Below are 19,838 nucleotides of genomic sequence, written 5' to 3'. Positions count from 1 at the left end.
AGGAAGTTTATTTATGATGTAAAAACAGTAAGCACAACTTCAACCCAAAATTATTTTGGGATATGTTTATAAATAAGCAAGGTTGTAGTGGTTTCTACTATATGTATATGTTTTCTTTCAGCCAAACCATTTTGTTGAGTCGTGTTTGCACATGATCTTTGGTGCAAAATGCCATGATTTTTCATATAGTTTTTAAAGTAATTTTACATAATTTCTCCCCCTGAATTAGAACGGAAGATAAAAATATTAGTTTTAAGAGAAATTGTAACAAGGTTTGAAAAGTTTTGAAAGTCCCAAAAACTTCTTACTTGTGCCTAAGTAAATCCAAGTGAAACGAGAATAGTCATCCACAAAAATCACATGAAAAGTATATTCACCTTTTGAAGTAGCAAGAGTAAGATACTATACATTTGAGTGTATTAATTCAAGTGGTTTGGAAGCAAAAAAAGTTCTCTCTTGATAAAGAATGAATTTTATTTTCCCAAGAATACAATTGATACATTAAAATTTTTCTTTACAATTTTTTCTCAAATGAGATACATTGGATAACTTAGAAATGCTAGGATGACCTAGTCTTTGATGTCACAAAATAATATCCAATTTTTGTATATTTAGTCAAAAAATATCTTTGGGGATGATTAACTGATCCATGCAAAATAGATCTCCTTCTCTATGCCTTTCCCTAATATGCTTTCTAGACTGAAAATCTTGTATCAAACGTCACTCAGATGTGAAGGACATACTACAACCATGATCGGTTATTTGAGAAACCGAAAGAAAATTTAAATTAAGTTTTGGAATAATTATGGCTTTTGGAATAGAAAAATTTGAAGAAATTTTAAAATCACCAATTCCTTTTATATCAAGAAAGGACCGTTCATGGTAAAAACATTTGATCTACTTGAATTAATTCCACAATTGGATAACAAAAAACTATTATGAGCCATATGGAAGGAAGCACCGGAATCTGAGAACCAAGAAATCTTACCGGGAGGTGAGGAAGAAGAGATCGCGACATCGGTTATAGTGGATGAGTTTTTGAGGAGCGGTTGTAGAGCTTTTGCAAATTGGGACAATGACATGCTTTCAATAAATTTTGGATCTCTATTGGTTGCATCCTTGTTCTCTTGAGAAGCCTCTAGGGTAGCTACTCTCTTCTCGTCCTTTCCTTTCAATTTTGTTCAATAAGGTCTTATGTGCCTCGGTTATCCATAGTTATGACAAATAATTTTGTTCTCCCATCATTGTTGCGTTGCATCCCAAAGTTATTTCTATAAAAGTGATGAGGCTTGTAGGAATAAGTGTTGGCATCGGGTCTAGAGACCACCAACACGGTGCCTTTAAACTCCTTAGATTTGGTCATGAACTGTAGCCTAGTTTTTTCCATGCAAACTTGGGCCAAAATCTCATGTAAAGGTGGAAGCTCCTCTTACTTACGGTGGATGATAGAACCCCGAACTTGTTCAAACTTGGGTCTAAGTTCTCTCATGAATTGAAAAAATTGCTCTCCAAGGATTTGTTTTTCTTATGTCGGGCATCATTAGGGGTAACCCAAATAGGCTCCATTTTAGCCATTTGGTCCCATAGTCTCTTGAGAGTTCCATAATACTAACACTTTTTTTCCTTGTTTGCAATTGTGAATCTTATCTTGCAATTCCCATTTATGGGCGACATCATTTTGAGTGTAGGTTTATTTAATAAAAACCCGTGCCTTCGGTCCTTTCAAGCTCCAAAATATTTCACAAGGTTCTTCACACATACGTCCTATAAATAGGGACACAACCTTGGCATGTCCAACTTCCTATGCTTTAAAGGCTTTTTTGTAGTCCAAAACAACCTTTTCTCTCTCGTTATCCTTAAGAGTTTCTTCTTTGGTTTCTCCATCTTCCCCACAAATAGATTTTGTGAGAATAGGTTGAGGTTTCGATAAGGAACCATCAACATATTCCCACAAATCCTTCCAAAACAAAATCTTTTTAGTGGGGGGTAGCCCACATATTATCGTTCTTCCCATCAAATTTGACAGGAACAACCGTAACTACTTCTTTTTGGCCATTGCACCAAGAGAAGAGGTAAAGAGAAAAGATAAATAAAGGAGGTAAAAAAAAGTGTTGATGATGAGCTTTTCAAAACAATGAAGTTCATGATCATTCGTTCCTCCTTCACGTACTCTTCAATGAATGCTCCTTCACTTCAAAGATACCTTACACTCTTATACCATGCAATGAAATACGAAAGGAATAATAGGATGCCTTTTATGGGCTTTTATAAACACACAAAAGTGTGCACAAACAAGGACCACTTATGGGTCACATACAAGCACAATGTCACTAATGGACAAGAGACAATCATAAAAAATATATATTTTATTGAGAGTTCTTGCTTGAGACAAGCATAACATAATAAGAGGGGGTTTACCCCTTTATATACGCATTAGCGCACACAAAGGCCATTGGGACGATCCCCAATGGCTTGAAATATAGCCGTTGGGGAGGTCCCAATGACTCTGAAGGCCTTTTACAATTATGTCCTTGACCAAATGGTTTAAGAACAATAAAGTTAAAAATAAGGAAAAAATGTTAATGACCAATGTTCCCCCAATGCACACAACCTATTACAACTTTGTAAAAAGATTGAAATATTTTCAGTGTTGTATCGTACGATACAATACAATACATATCATAACTTTAGGAGAAACCAATACGATACGAGTGTGTATCGTATCCGTATCGGGTGTATCATACGATACACCCCTGCATCAACCCGTATTATATGATACAGGGCATATCGTACGATACACCTTCGACGTGCTTTAAAAAACTGAAAGTTACTTTTTTACTTTTTGTGTTTTAATACCTCTTAAGGGCCGACTTCCTCATTTATGTAGAGGCCATTAAAGGGGAACCCATACACCCTAGGGGTTGTGAGAGCGATTTGAGGGCCGATCTGTGCGCAAGGGAGAGGGCTTTTGCGATTTTCTAAAGAGTGCATTTCACCCTTTTTCCACTTAAGGAAGTGGGTTAAGGTAAAAAAATCCCTATTCTTTGCTTTTTATTGAGTTTTTTTTTTGGAGAAAGTTGTGGCTTGTGTGATTTTTCGAATATTTGTATGCTTATATTTTTATTTAGTGATTAATTGGTTATGTTTTATTTCAGATCTTTCAGTGTTGTCTTCACGTTCATTTTATAGAGGTGATCCTACATGGCAATACTGTAGAAGTATGGATGATGTACCACGAGTAGGGTCATCATTGAGATGTCTGTTTTGTGGTGCTATTATTAGAGGCGGGCTACATAGATTTAAGCAACATATTGCAGGTTTTCGTCAAAATATACATCTATGTGATTATCCATCTATTTCTGCCACTTTTCGTGTTGATGTTATTGCTGAACTAGAAGACATTTAAAGAAGAATTTTGCAAAAATGCAAAGGACTTCCAACTATTGTTCCAGATTCTGAAGATGATGATGACCCACTTGCCAAAAGAATGATCGAAGATGAAGAGATCATCGCACGACAGTTGGATGCAACATTGAGGAATTAATGTCCTAATGTTTGACAAATAGGCTCCAGAAGATAGTTTAGTTTTAGGATCTTTATAGTGTAGAACTTTAGAGATGTAGATTAAGACATTGGTTAAATGTAATGTTTTTAGTTATCATGAACTCTTAGTAGTTTAGTTATGACTTATGATATTTTTGTATGACTTGGATGTGAATTTAATATTGTTAGTTAGCCTTTAATTGTGTTTAAAATTTAATTATTAGTTGCTTTTTATTTACATTGTCAGTTATTAGTTGCATGGTTTGCTATTAATTTTAGCAGGAGGAGAAGAAGAAGAAGACGATGATGATGATTATGATTATTGAGGTTTTATATAGTATTTTGTTTTTGTTTATGTAATATGAAAGTATGAGTCTTGTGGCATGTTCTTAATTGCAAGTCGTGTAACTCATAGAGACATAAATCCTTCATATGCGATTCTATGGTTGCATTGTTTCATGTGTTATGATTTTTTTTCAGATTTTTTTTTGATTTTTTGGAATTTTTATTAAAAATTTATGATACATTTACGATACGATATGATACGATACAAGCTAATTTTTGCCCGACCGATACGGGTAACAATATGATAATTACAACATTGGGTATTTTCTATTACAAATTTACAATACTACAAATAGAGTCAATATATATTAGCAATGATACGGTGCTCCCGGAGTACCTACTCCCTTTTATTAGCCGTTGGATCTTTTGAGATCCAACGCCTATGATGTATTCAGAGATATAGCTGCTCTCACTTTAAATATGCATGCATCTACCTTAAATGTTATTTGCATGCTTTGGAAATTCCAGCACTTACCTTAAAGTGCTCTCTCTTTCTTTCTCACCTGTGACTGCATACGTGGATCTCTCTCTCTTTCTCTCTTTCCCATGCAACTGCCTTAAATGACACTCTCTCTCTCTCACAAATAGATACAATGGTGGATCCTGTAGTGTGCTGACATGGATGGCACATGCCATCACCCATGTAGTGTGTTAATCTTAAATTGCTCTCTCTCTCTTTCTCTCTCTCACATGGATGATGGCATGTGAGCACATGCATCCATGTCCACGTATGTCTTTTGGTTCATTGTCATTAAAAAATTATTAGGTCGGTCAGGACTTGACATTGGATCCAAGAGTGGATCTGGTTTTGTACTGAATTTCATTTGGATCTCGCAATAAGTCCTGAATTCGGTTAAAGATATGTACACCCACACCTTGTAGTACTAGAACTGCTGAAATTGGGTGAAGTCTAGCAACTTTCCATTTCAAAAGATAAACCAGTTCAGATTTATCTCGATTTTGGTTAAGGGCTTAAGAGTACATGCTCATTCAATTCCAATCTGGATCAGGATGATCGTGACCACATTTTGTTTTGGATCCGACAATTTTTGCTGGTCATTTCTGGTTCATGTTAAAAAATGTCCTATTGTGGAGAAAGGCGCTCGACTGGACTTCAGTTGTCACCTGACCTTACCTTGTCTGTTGGAAGAAAGCAGTAATCAGAATTATAGGCAAGGAAGTGGAATCATTAATGGGAGAGGGGGACGGCCATACTGTTCAGTACCGGTAATAATGTTTTGACTCCCATCAGGCCTAGAACAAACATGGTCGGGTCTATCCAATCCATGTCAGCATCAGATAAGAAATCTGTGGATTTAGGTTGGAGTGGACATTGACCTGTTCATTTTGATTTTTTCAATGGGTTTTCCTGATCTTTAGCCCTTTTGATCCAGTGCCACTTGGCACAACTCATTGCTGAATATTGGACTTCATTGGAAAATCTATGGTATATTTATATCCAGAAGTTATACACTTATGACTGCCTACGAACATTGGGTGTTGTGTTTTCCAAATATGAAACCAAGCTGGCAGCTTGGCATGCTGCAAATATGAATGCATTTATCATTTGGGTCATATATAGCCTTATTATCTTGATGTAATTGAAAGAGATCAGAAACTAAATTATAACCTATAGTACTTGATCAACCCTTTATTTTAAAAATGATTCACAATTAGTGCCAAAATTCAAATAAATTAAAAAATAATCTTGGACCTATAAATTGGATCCCAATGGATCTCATTGTGGACAACGGATCTCATAGTCCAGTTATCTATAATCAGCAGTCATCTATGTTGTGTGTGGATCTTAAATGGCTCTCTCTCTCTCTCTCATCCTCTCTCTCACACATCTATTTGTGAGAGAGAGACATTTAAGATCCACACACTACATGGATGATGGCATGTCAGCACATGCCATCATCCATGTCCACACACTACAAAATCCACCACTGTATCTATTTGTGAGAGAGTGTTATTTAAGGCAGTTACATGGGAAAGGAAGAGAGAGAGAGAGAGAAAGAGAGATCCACGTATGCAGTCATAGGTGTGAGAGAGCCATTTAAGGTAACATCTAGAATTTCCAAAGCATGCAAATACCATTTAATGTAATTGCATGCATATTTAAAGTGAGAACAACTATATTTCTGCATGCATCACAGCTGTTGGATCTCAAAATATCCAACGGCTAATAAAAGGGAGTAGGTGCCCCGGGAACACCATATCATTACCATATATGTGTATGAGAATACATATATGTACATCTTAGCAGGAGTGACAAAAAGGGGGTTGATGAAATTAAAAATATTCTTAAAAATCATTTTGATATGTCTCACCTTGGTTTTCTAAGATATTTTTGTTATGATAAATGTATTTTTTATACATATTCTTTATATATATATGCATATGTATATATGCGTATATATATTTATATATAATTATTATATATATGTATATATACTTATAAATATATATAATATCTTTATAATATTTATTTTTTGTTTTTCGTTTTATTATTTTAGTTAACTAACATTGACTTTGACTAGCCATTGAGAGCTAGTCCAACTAGCTGTTGGACCCACTCCAATGGCTAGAGAGCCCTCCCGCTTCTTTGGTTTTTGTGATATATATGTCCTTTTGTATTGTTGGGATATTTGGCTAGCTCTATTTACATGTTCTCAAAGAAATAATGGTATTGAAGATCCTGAAGGTCCTTTAGAGCAAATGATTGATGTAAATATTGGAGATTTTGTACACCCTTCAATGAAAGCAACTAATAAAGGAACTTGATGAAGACTATAAAGACATTTAAAGACATGGGTTCTTTCTTTTGTAAGTTTGAAGGGGGTGTTAAGATAAATGTATCTTTTGTACATATTCTTCATATATATATATGTATGTATGTATGTATGTATGTATGTATGTATGTATATATATGTATATGTGTATATACATATATATATATATATAATATAATGATTATATATAATATATTATATGTATATATATTTATATTTAAATATAATATCTTTATAATATTTATTTATTTATAATTATTTTAGTCAACTAAAGTTGGCTTTGACCAACTGTTGGGAGCTAGTCCAACTCATAGTCAAGCTAGCCGTTGGACCCAGTCCAACGGCTAGAGAGCCCTCTCTCTTCTCTCTTTACTCTCTCTTTCCCTCATTCTTCTATAAATAAAAGGTGGTGTGTGTATGTGTAAGTGAGAGAGTGATGGGTAGTTTAGTTGTGTGTATGAGTGTATTTTGTAGTGAGGTTGAATGTATTTTATATTTCTTATTAATGAAATTATTTATTCTCAACTCTTGTATTCTACTTTTGTTTTTGTCTTGCTCATATCCAAATGCATTGTGATATGGCATTTAGATTTCATTTGCCTAATAAGATTTAGTTTAATCTTTTTGGAGTATCTTGGGTTTCACACCATTTCGTGGCATGGTATAAGAGCAAGGTATTTTGTTCTTGGTATCTTGTTCAAGTTCGTGCTTCCTAAAGAAATTTGATTGATATACAATTTGGACTCAAGGTTCTCATGTTTTGGTATGTTGGATCTTTACCTTAAGATGTATTTAATTTTTCATACTTCCTTTTGTGGCATTATGGCTATTTCTTGGGCATGAAAAATTTTATGGAAAAATGTGTTAAAATCGCAACCTATTTTTAAAAGTTTTCCTCTAATGCATGTTCTTTGAAGGCATTAGAGTATTTGGCTATTGGAATTAGATGTTGTAAAATCTCTTTAATGGTATATTGGCTCTTGTAGGAGCTTGTTTGTAACTTTATGAATGTATGTGTCAAAGCATGTCCTTTGAATGTATTGCCTTGAAAAATTATGTGAATCCTATATATTTTCCATATGTGAGCTTTCTACTTCATAGGATTTGGTCCTTAAGAATTTCAAATTCTGGTATGTTTTTCATGCCTTATGTCATTATGACTTTAAGTTCAATAATAATGCCATGGATGAATTATATGTTATCAAACTTGCTCTCATGAGATTGTTCTAGAGGCATATCATTTGCATATTTATGTCTTGTACGCGTGTTTGAATGTGCAAGTCTCTATGCATATTTTATGTACCATTAATGATTTTTCATAGATTTTATATGGCATATGTTTTTGTCTTAGTGGCTTTAAGCTATTGCTCTCTTAAAGATTATTTCATGATGCACAATTATTTTGTATGGATTATGATCTTTTTGTAAGAATCCTTGATTGGTTGTACTTGTGTATTATCTTGGATTTTTTATATGGCTTGCTTCTATGTCATATGGACTCTTCTTAAGGGTTGTCGCACCTGCGTCGACGCGATGCGGGTGCGGCACCCGGTGCGACTACCATAAGAATCAGCCGCACTGGGTGCGGTCAAGCTTCTCTAGGTGCGGTCAACCCTCACCCAGGATTATAAATGTCTAGAAATGAATTCGGTCAACTATGATCGAGTTTATTTTAGTCCAAGTAAAAAAAAAACTCAAATTGTGTTTTTTTGGGGGTTGGGGGTGGGGTGGGGTGGTTAAGGCACAATTGCGTAAACCATCCTCCTTCTCGACCCCTCCTTCGCCTCTCGTCCCCACTCTTCCTGATAGCGGCAACGACACCGGTCTCCTCTTCTTCCTACGACAGTGGCAACGACACCAGTCTCCTCTTTCGATTGCAGTGACACCGATAAGCTTCTCTACCCTCATCTCTTCTTCTGCCTTCTCCTCTCTTCTTCTTCTTCCACCTCCTCCCTCTTCTTCTTCCTTCTCTTCCTCCCTCCACTGCCTCCTCCTCCTCCTCTCTCCTTTTTCCTTATCCTCCTCCCCTCACTGCCGCAAGGGCCAAATCCAAGGTTGACTTCGGCTCTTGGGTACAACAGGACCTAAATCTAGGCCTGGGTTCAACTCTGTTGAATCTAGGGATGCTAGATTGGGCTTCTGGGTTCAACAGAACCGAACCCAGCGTTGCTGAATTCTGCTCTGTTGAACCCAGGGTTGCTGGGTTCGGCTCTACTGAATCCAAGCTTGGGTTCTGGCGAACCTGAACCTAGATGCGGGTTCAACAAAACTAAACCCAGGGTTGTTGGGTTCAAAAGAACTGAAACTTAAACCTGGGTTTGGTAGAACCTGAATCCAGCGTGGGTTCAACACATGGTTGCCAGTTGAGGAAGCGGGAGCGGGAAGCGAGGCACTTTCAAAATTTTAGGAAGCGGGGAAGCGTGGGACCACTTAGGACCAATTCGGGAAGTGTCTCGGAAGCGACCTAGGAAGCGTCTCGGAAGCGAGGGGGAAGCGAAAAAAATAAAAATAAAAAATAAAAAATACAAAAAAAATTGAAAAAAAAAACAGGGGAAGCGTGGGGGAAGCGAGGGGGAAGCGTGGGGGAAGCGTGGGGGAAGCGTGATGGGAAGCGCGCTTCCCATTAAAGGGAAGTGCGTCCCCCATTAAAGGGAAACACGTCCCCCATTAAAGGGAAGTGCGCTTCCCAAAAAAGGGGGACGCTTCGGAAGCGCGATGTTTCGCGCTTCCGAAGCGCGATGTTTCGCGCTTCCGAAGCGCGCTTCCCCTTTTAGCTAGGCGCTTTCGGTAACCCTGGTTCAACATAACTGAATCCAAGCTTAATTCTATTCTAAATTTAACAAGCTATTTTTATGAATTTTATTTTAATAAAATGTTATTTTTTTGTTTTAAGGATGAAAATCTCAAAGAAAAAGAAATGACTCACAAACAAAGGCAAAGGGAAAGAAATTGCATCATCTTCATCTGTAAATGCAAGTTCAATTGCTAGTGGTAGTGGTAGTGTTGGTTCTTGTTCTTCAGTTGTATCATGTGATGATTGACCACTATGGGCACATGAGAGACATGAAAAACTGGAGGGGGTGTGTAAATGTGAGATTTTGGTGCATTCTTTGTGAAGCAAGTTTTGTTGGGTCTTACACAAGAGTTAAAGCCAATGTTATTAAAAGCGCGTCTCGCCTCAAGGCGAGGGCCTTTGTGCCTTGAGGCGCAGGTATAAAGCACAAATGCTGCAAGACGTGTATCTCATACACCTTGAGGCGCACGCCTCGGGGTGAGGCATGCCTAAGGTGAGGCGTATACGCCTTGAATTTTTGGTCAAATGAGGGTCAAAGCCCTCATTTGACCAAAAATTAGGTTTTAAATAACAGGGCCCCCGACCCTAATGTTATATTTTCTGAGAAACACGCAGTTGGTGGCCCTGTTATTTTCTGAAAAATGGAGAGCCGAGGAGACTAGTTCGGGGGCCAAAAATTCATTTGGGTGTATTAGGGTTTGTTGCCGAAGAGGAAGGAGGAGACAAGTTCGTTCATTTGAAACACGCAATTTGTACATTTTGGGTAAGTTTCACTTTTTTCCCATTCTTGTTCTCAGTTTGTATTTTCTGTTTCTTCTTCGACTTATCTTTCCTTCTTTTGGACAAAGCATTGGTTCACAAAATAGATTTTTCATCTTTGATTTGTAAAGGATGAATGGACTGTAGCCCTCTGTCCAAAATCTCCTATATAGATTGTGATTTGCTGGTCATCTTTTTAGGTTTCTTTAAGGTGTGGGATAAATGCCCTACTTCTTTTGAGTGTTGATTATGAGACTTTGTTACTGCAGCTTCAAGAATCTTCTTAGGTTTTTAACATTAATTATTTTTTGTTTGATTTGTTCTAGTTTATTAGCTTAAATTACTTAAATTACTTAAATTAGGATTTATTTTCTTCTTTTGATTGACTACGGTGGACCTTTGGTCTAGACCATTTTGTCAAGGGTGCTTCTTAGTGGGTCTACTGGCTGGTCATCATCCTAAATCAATTCTTAATGGTTTTTATCTCTTTTAGTAGTCAGTTGAGCACGTTATTGTGGTGACCGAAAAAAAGATTTAAAAGTTGCCAGTCATTGAATTGATTTGGCAAGCCGTACACAACTTGCTACATTCAATTAAGGAAGAAAAAAATTAGAAGATATTTTTATTTATTTATAATTTTAGATATTTTTTATAGTTTTTTTAAGCTTTCAAAAAATTTTTTGAGGCTTACGCTTTACTCCTCGAGACTTATGCCTCACCTCAGATTTTGGTGGAGCGCCTGGCTATGCCTCAACACTTTTCACAACACTGGTTAAAGCTCATTTGTTTAAGATTTAGGACATGAAATTTCTGGATGTAAAAGAGTTTATGAGGCAATGCAGAGACAATAAAAACAATACAAGATGAATATGAGAAAAATAAGATCATGACTGAATCTTGTTCAATCAATATAGCCCTTTCAATCCATCAAGATGTTAAAAAACAAAAAGAAAAATAGTTGTAGGAAGTAGAAGAACAATACAAGCATCATTCAATACACATGAAAGAGAGGATATGGATAACAAAGTAGAGAGGTACTTTTTTTCTATTTCACTTCCCTTTAATGCAGCTAAAAATCCTTATTGTTAGTTCTCTATCAAATTGTAACTTGAGTGGCTATATACCTCCAAGTTTAGAAAAACTATGAACAACAATTTTTGTAGAAGAAGAAGAATGTTGAGATGTTTTTAGAGATTGAGAAATTTTCATGGGAAAAAAATAAAGTTTCTATTGTTTCTGATGGGTGAACGAATATTCAAAGGTGTCCATTGATTAATTTCATTGTTTCTTCGCTTAGTGTGCCAATATTCTTGAAAGCAAATGATGTATCTGGATAATATAAAAATATTGTGTATTTGAAGGGGTTGTTTATAGAAGTAATAAAAAAGTGGGTAATGAGAAAGTAGTGCAAATCATCAGAGACAATGCTCCGGTTTGTAGAAGTGCATCATTGAGTTTGGAGAGTGAGTATCCTCACATTTTTTTGACTCCATATTTAGCACATAACTTGAATCTGACCCTTAAGAACATCTATAACTCAAAAGAGGAATAAGATTCACCTGCATATTCTCTATATTTATCGATTAAGTAATTGAAAAAAAATATCAAAAATATTAAAAAATTTGTTGTCAACCACCATCATGCTAATGTCATATTTAATCGGTATTATGATCTAAAATTGTTGAATGTTGCTGAAACACGTTTTACATCTATCATTGTGATGGCGAAAAGAATCAAGGAAGTAAAAAATGCTTTGAGTAACATGGTGACTGATGATAATTGAACATTCTATCGTGCTGATGTTATTACCAAGGCCAAAAAAAGTAAAAAATGTATTATTAATGATGAATTTTGGGATAGTGACATATACTTTCTTAAGTTTACTCAATCTATTTGGGAATTGCTGAGAGAAGTTGATAAGGATGCGCCCATGCTTCACAAAGTTTACAAAATGTGGGATAATATGATTAAAAAAAAATCAAGTTGTAGTTTTAAAGCATGAGGGAAAAAATCTTGCACTAAATGATGATGAATTTTTTAATTAGATACATTCAATTTTAGTTAAAAGATGAGATAAGAGCAACACTCATTTGCATTGCATAACACATTTTCTCAATCCTAAATATTATGCAAAGAAGTAAACCCAAAGCTATCAAGTCATAGAAATATGTGTATGACAAGACTTTATCGAGATTCGTATATTATAAACCAAGTCACACAAGAGTTTGAAAAATTTTGCTCTGAAAGGTTATATGCACAAGCATTACTAGCAAGAGAGGAAGAGGATATAGATCCTATCACATGGTGGCCAACATATGGATCAGAAACACCTCTTTTCTAGCGTTTTGCATTGAGATTGTTATCTCAGTCTACTACATCATTATGTTATGAAAGAAATTGGAACACATATGCCCAAGTCAACAACATCAAGAGAAACAAACTCACCAACAAACGTGCAAAAGATTTGGTCTTTGTTTATTCAAATCTTTGATTACTTTCATGAATCAATGAGGAATACACGTGCTATTTTTTAATTTCTTTTAGTTATTTGACTATTTCTTAGTTCTTTCATTTAAATATGCATGTATTTAATATTTTTAAAATTTAATTGTAATGCATACAAGGATCATCCTGATTTTAGGATGTAAACCCAAATGAGTGTGACTTGGAGGGGGAGCATGATTTCAACACTACAAACATGGACTTAAGTGATCTTGCTCTTCCTTCTTATGATGAAATTGATAAAGAAGAAGAAAATTATTAGGATCATTACCTCATCTTCATTACATTGTGTGTGATATATTTTTTTTATGCAATTATGCATTGTTTGCTTCTTTTGTTAGTATAATTTGCTTCATTTTTGCTTGACTTGTTTACTTTTTTTTGCTTAACTTATTTGATTGGTATGCTATCTGCTTGACTTGTATTTCGTAGTTAATTTGATTTATTGCATGAATTTATGCATGATTAATTGATGATATGATAATTGTTTTATGATATGCTAATTATTTTTTATTTCATTAATAATGCTAACTTAAAAGTTAAAACTGTTAAAGTATATATATATATATATATATATATATATATATATATATATATATATATATATATATATATATATACCCTCCCTGCACCCCCCCCACCTAAGTTTTTTTAAAGTGCCGCATCGCCACACCCACATCCGCACCTGCACCTATGTGACATAGGCTTGCTTGTATTACCCATGCTATTGTTGTAATTTTGGACTATTGGGATTGTGAGTGCTTCTCTTTTGGATTGCTTTTTTGCTTGCACAAGGTTTATGAAACTTGTGACTTGTCATCTTGTTTTGCATATGATTGCATCATATTCATTCAATATTTTTTCACTCCCTTTTTTGGTTTTGATTTGAAACTTTGTTTTTTTAAAATGACTCTTATATATATAAACTCCTTTATTTGGAAATTGATTTTCGTGTGTTTTCTTGTCTTCTTTTGGCATTAGTTTTGTCCATCATAGAATTTTCTTTGATGCATCATCTTTTTTGGCCCTTTGAGGTGAGTTGTGTGCACCTCAGTGTTGTGGAACCAGAGATGTTTGTTGGGGTGAGTTGTGTACATCTAGACTTTTTTGTCAGTTTAGATTGTCGGCTTATAGTTCGGCTCTTCTATGAGTGTATTGTATCACTCATTTGTTTATTTGGCCATTGTTAGTATGCTGGATGCTTATAATTATATTTATCTGTGATGTCTCTCTATTTTTGAAACCATGGTTGTTTCGGAAGTTTGTAAATTTTGTTGTTCTTGTCTTGATTTGTATGTTATTTTCAAATTATCTTTCTTGTCTTCTTGATAACATAAGTTAGTTTTCATTAAAAGTTCTCTTTACCTTTCGTGTTTCTTCACTCATACTTCTTATTTGAGTGTTATTTTTTGTTGGACAAGAGATTTTGTTTATTAGTGTGGTGAGTTATGTGCACCCATTGATGTTGATGTTGATTGCAATTTTACAATCATTTGTAAGGTGAGGTATTTTCACCTCTTGTGGTTGTAGCTGATATTGTCACTTCCAATTACCGGTGTTGTTGGTGCATGGTCACTGGATTTGGTAATGACTGACATTTGTATTTGATATCTTGTCTTATGATGGTACACTTGAATTTTGAGGTTTTTTTGAGTTGGAGGTCTAAGAGGTGATTGCTTGTGGTAAACAAACTATTGTTAAAAATTGCAAATTTCATTTCTCTTGGTATTATTTGTTGTACGTGGGATTTTTTGAATCTCCTCATGTATTTTTTAATCGTTTCTGCTGTGCATTTGCCCTTGTATGAAAAATAATTGTTTTTTTCCTTGAGCATCTTATCAATAAGGTTATTCTTTTATTCATCCCTTGTGTGGGTTTTGTGGTTCAACCCCTTTTGCGGGTCCTTATTGTTATTCCTCTTTGTGGGTTTTATGATTGAGTTCTTTGTGAGGTTCACTTGTTGAGTGGGATTAAACTCCATTGTGAGTTATTTTGTTAAATGCTCTCTTTGGATCTTGTTGGTGATATTTGAAGATTTATATTCATGGGTTTTGTGCATCAAATATGCTTTAACTACATGTTAGATATATATGTATTTCCTGTTGGTTATCTTGAACACATTGTTGTATGCATGAATTTAATTAACTCCTCTTTTTTTGAGGGTTATTTTGAATTTTTACATTTTATATGCATGTTGTTGTGTTTGCTTAGTATAATTGATGTTTTGCTTTCGCATTTGAAGTATTTTTCTAAAAACCTTAGTATATTGTGCATGTATGATTGTTTCTCTCCTCTTGATAATATGTGCTTGTGGTTGGAACTTTTGTGGTCAAACTCCCTTAAAGATATTTTGTCTTAATAATAGTTTTTTTTTTAATTAATTTGTTTCTATATTGTATTTTTTTTCGTTGTGTTCGACCATCCTCTCTCCAAAATATATAGCAGTATATTTGAAACAAATAATATTTTAAAATCTTCTTTCGCTTTTGTGATATGTATGTCCTTTTGTATAGTTGGGATATTTGGCTAGCTCTATTTATAAGTTCTCATAAAAATGATGGTATTGAAGAACCTGAAGATCCTTTACGTCAAATGATTGACGAAAATATTGAAGATTCTGTACACCCTTCAATGGAAGCAACTAATGAAGGAACTTGATGAAGACTATGAAGTGTTCTTTCTGTTGTATTTGCAAATTTAATTGCTCATACTTGTGCAGATTGGGGAGGTAATGCTAATTATGGAGTCTCAACTATTGGTTTCTTTGTGTTTTTACGGGACACTCTTATATCTTGGAAATGTAAGAAACGACCGAACTTCTCTTTATCGTCCACCGAAGTTGAATATCGAGACATGACAACAACTATGAAAATTATCTAGTTGAAGAGTCTTTTTAAAGATATGGGCTTAGTCATCGCTAGTCCTTCGAACATGTTCTGCGACAATAAGAGTGCTATCTACATTGCAAATAACCACGCCTTCTATGAACAAACCAAGCATATAGAGATCGAATGCTACTGTGTCCAAGAGGAATACCCGAGAGTAACTATTAAGCTGTCATATGTGACTTCAAAATGTGAGTTGGCGGACTTTTTCACTAAGGCCTTGCCTCAATCTTGTTTTTTATCCCTTCTTGGCAAACTTTTGGTGATCACACCTTAAGTTTGAGGGCAAAGTGTTAAAATATAGCGTATTGTATATATATATATATATATATATATATATATATATATATTGTTCTTTTATGTAAACTGAAATACGATGGGTATTTCAGTCTTTTCACATAAAATAAGTGTCAGCCCACTATGGGATGACTGGTAAATTGTTTTTTGTATTTTTTTTGGTACTGTTGGGCCAGTCCAACTTGGCATTGGACCAGCCCTTATTTTTCTTATGCTTTTTGCTAAGCATTTCTCAAGTAAATAACATTTTATTTTTTATATTGTGCTTGCCTATAGTGGCTCTTGTATGCACTTGTGCTTTTGTGATTGCTTTCACTTGATTTTTTTATTGTCCCTTGATCGACTAGTGCATGTGCACTCTTTATTATATTCTTGTTAACCCTTAGTATGTTTTCCATTGTATTTCCGCTTGCTTCATTACAACGGTCTCCTGCATCCCAGCTTGTAAAGTTAGTCTCTAATGATGGCTCTTTCTGTTGTCTATTTTTTCATCTAATTTAAGCCATGGTTTCCAAGGAGTGTTATGTCCTATGTGGAAAGTCTGTGTCACAGGTTTGAGGAAATTAAAAAAAAACGCTGGCCCCTTTTATTATAGGAGAAGCATTCCATCTTTTAGTTTCTTGTTGATCATGACAAAGTAGGCTGTTCTTCCTCCATGAAGTAGTCACCTGGTACCCCCATAATAATATTACGTTAAATAAGTTAGAATGTTTCTTCTTACTTCCATCACCATAGCATTTGGTAGGACTTCTGCAAAGTAGAAAAGATCATTGCTTGGGTAGTTCCAGAGTTTCTAAATTTATGGCCTTTTTCAATATTTTCTTGTTCACATCTGTCCGAAATGCTATTCTATTTGAAGGTTATGTTGTCAACAACTTCTACGCAATGAAAATATTTGTAGTAAATATTTCTTGTGTGAGCTGTATATAGGACATGGGTTTTGTACAGCCAGGCTGGTCAGTTGCTCTATGATTTTATGATTATGGGCATTCGATTCTCATGAACATGTATGACAATTTCTTCATAAAGCTCTTATAACTGGTGGAATGTAATCTTTACCACCCAAGATGTGATCTATTACATGCTTCTGGCCTGGGATGTACTGTCCTTTGAATGACTTGAATCACTACATATTTTCTGTTTCTAGATTTGTTTGACATTCACTATCACCAGCTGGAGCATGGTCTTAGGAAAGCGTGTCTGTTCTTTTGAACATGTGCATTCATGGATGTAAAAACTTTCTACCTCTAATAAAACTAATGTTTTTTCTCTCTGTTTATTTATTTTTTGTTTTCACTTGTTTCAAGTATGCATAATTTAGATTCTATTAGCAGAAAGTACATATTGTGTACATGTCACCAGGTGAGTTAGAGGTACATCCTTTTCTGAATATGAAGAAACCTAGCTTTGGTAAAGGTTCATTGGCACTACATGTTGTTTCATATGTTCCACCTTCTTCGCGAATGCCACAACTGGATTTATCAATAACTGTGATTTGTTCATCACCTTGAAAAATCCAGACAGCTCATGTTCTTCGGGAGAAAATTCAGATTCTGTGGCATCTGAAAAGACAAGCCTGCCTGTGCAAGCTGGGAACAATCAAGCTAGAGCTGGTTGTTCAACATCATCCACTTCTGATTGTGTGGTGTCTGTCTCGGTTTCAAGTGGTCCTGCATTGTCTCCAAGCTCATCGGTGGGATCATTATCTTCAGAAAAGTCAACATTGAACCCTTATGCCAAGGTAAAGGCTATTTTTCTGTCATTCTTTTTTTACTCATTTTCTCTCTTTATTTCTTTGTATATGGAATTCCTTACATAGTCTGCTGGGAATCTCTTATTTACCTTTATTTCTCTGTTCCCACCATGATCCAGGAGTTTAAGCTGAACCCCAATGCAAAGAGTTTCACCCCATCTGTCTCTCCATTAAGACCTTCGGCTCCCGTATCTGAAGGGTCTTTTTATTTGCCTGCTAATGTATCCACTGTTCCACATATACATGGTGTGCCAATGGGCCTAGGGGTGAGCTCTTAAATTCAATTTTCTATTTGTTTTTTTGTGTTATGTGATGTGCTATATATGGCTTCCGGTTTTAGGGTGTCTTTAGATCGTCATCGGCAAGAATTTGTATTGACAAGTAATCACTGTTATTTTAAGCAGAGAAAGTGTACCCAAAAATGTATTTTCCTGGGGCCTGGTTGACAGGAAAGAGGGTTCCCAAAAGTTCTTACTTTACTGCACTGCATTGTTGTTCAGTCCAAATGATTTGTCTTTGTATATTTTCTGTGCAAAATCTCTTTACTAGCAAATGTTCTGGTTGTGTTTTGGGTATGCAATGGTAGGATGTGCTTATGTGATATTTCATCTTGTACATACCATTTTAGAGTGAATGGATGATGGTTAGCTGCTTAATAACCCATCTTAAGAAATCATTCTATACATTGTATACAAAATTGTTACATTCTAGATGTATACTGTTAAGGGGGAGCTTTTGGAATCCTTCAGAGTGATTCTACTTGCTTTGGCATGTTTCCAAGGGAAAGAAATTTTCCTGGTGATATAAGCAAAAATCTGAACTACTATAACCTATGTATCAATCCTTAAATAATAATTTGATGGAGGGATCTGAAATAATGCATGTAGAGTGTACCACCTTCTTCTGGACTATGATAATATTATCTATGCTTCATTTCAACCATAGTTGCCAGAGCAGGAATCAAAAGTCGGAAGCAGTACGAGAATCAGAATCGGTAAAGTCATTTAAATTTTTTGGAGGATTCGGGAAGCGAGAAGCAAATATAAAATGGTAGGGGGAAACGTTTAGGAAGCGGTAATTGAAATTGTGAGAAATACTGGAAAATGATGGATACGAAAAAAAAACAAGAAATGAAGTTTTTTTAGGAGAATATATTAATTAATAATTAAGAAATGACGTATACAATAAAAAACTATATACTCTTGTTAGAAAAATATCTAGATCATTTAAGAGAATAACACACTAATATATGTTCAATACAAGTACAAGATATTTAAAAAACTTAATAAGTTTATTTTAGAGTTTAGGTATAATACTGAAATAATAAAAAAAATTGTACTGCAAGTCATTTCTAACTTTATATATATATATATATATATATATATATATATATATATATATTGTAATGACCCCCAACTAAACCTCAAAAAATAGTAGATTTATTTTTTACAATTGCGAAAAACCTCCCAAGGACCCGGGGTACATCACAAATTTAATATATCCATTCCATAAATCATTTCATGCATAAAATTCAATTGAAATTAATAAATTAGACTTTATTTAATTAATCAATAAATCAAAAGTTTAAAATGTAAAATTGACTCAATCTACTCCTGCACGCAAGTCGGAACCCAAGCTACCAAGTCACAAAGCCTCGAGTCCTGCGGCCTGCCAGTCCTACGCATCACCGAGCCTCTGTGCCTAAAAAACAATTTTAGAAAACAGGTAAGCACCGAAGTCCTCGTATGAATTCCTCTAAAAATCCAACAACAAAGGAAATAACATAAATTAAATCATGCATAAATTTAAGAGAAAATCACAAGCAATAATTTACCAGAAATAACTTGCCATTCAAGCATTCAACAATATCATGCTAAATCAAATGTTCAGAAATGCATGGAATTAATGTTGAATAGTAAAAGATGCATGATTAAATGCACATGTATGAATAATTTTTTAAGTTATTTATTAGAGTTCCTTTTGCATGCATGTCCCTATTAAATACAAACAAATTTAATTTTCACTTTTCCTTAAAACCCGCGGATACTCAAAACGAGAAAGTTCTCGAGGTTCAAGGTAGTTTTCAGTTATAGTTTAACACACAATTTGTATTTTATTTACTCAGTTCTACATTTGTTTCTCGACCGATATCAGGAATCCTCACG

The 19,838-nt window shown here is 34.8% G+C and overlaps 1 protein-coding gene across 3 annotated transcripts in view; it reads left to right on the top strand.

Moving 5' to 3' along the window:
• The window catches only part of LOC149846956 (polyadenylate-binding protein-interacting protein 4-like), a 176,746-nt gene that overhangs the window by 75,082 nt on the left and 81,826 nt on the right, over positions 1–19,838 (top strand). For all 3 annotated transcript variants that reach the window (XM_089996689.1, XM_089996690.1, XM_089996687.1), the window contains 2 exons: positions 17,441–17,661; positions 17,793–17,939. In XM_089996689.1, the coding sequence (XP_089852815.1) occupies positions 17,441–17,661; positions 17,793–17,939 (368 nt within the window). The remainder of the gene's footprint in view (positions 1–17,440; positions 17,662–17,792; positions 17,940–19,838) is intronic.

The sequence above is a fragment of the Nuphar pumila genome, chromosome 2 (assembly GCF_984573655.1).
Source record: "Nuphar pumila chromosome 2, dmNupPumi1.hap1.1, whole genome shotgun sequence".
NCBI classification, from domain to species: domain Eukaryota; kingdom Viridiplantae; phylum Streptophyta; class Magnoliopsida; order Nymphaeales; family Nymphaeaceae; genus Nuphar; species Nuphar pumila.
Note: the sequence above shows the minus strand (reverse complement) of the source record. Positions and strands in the feature narration are given on the sequence as shown.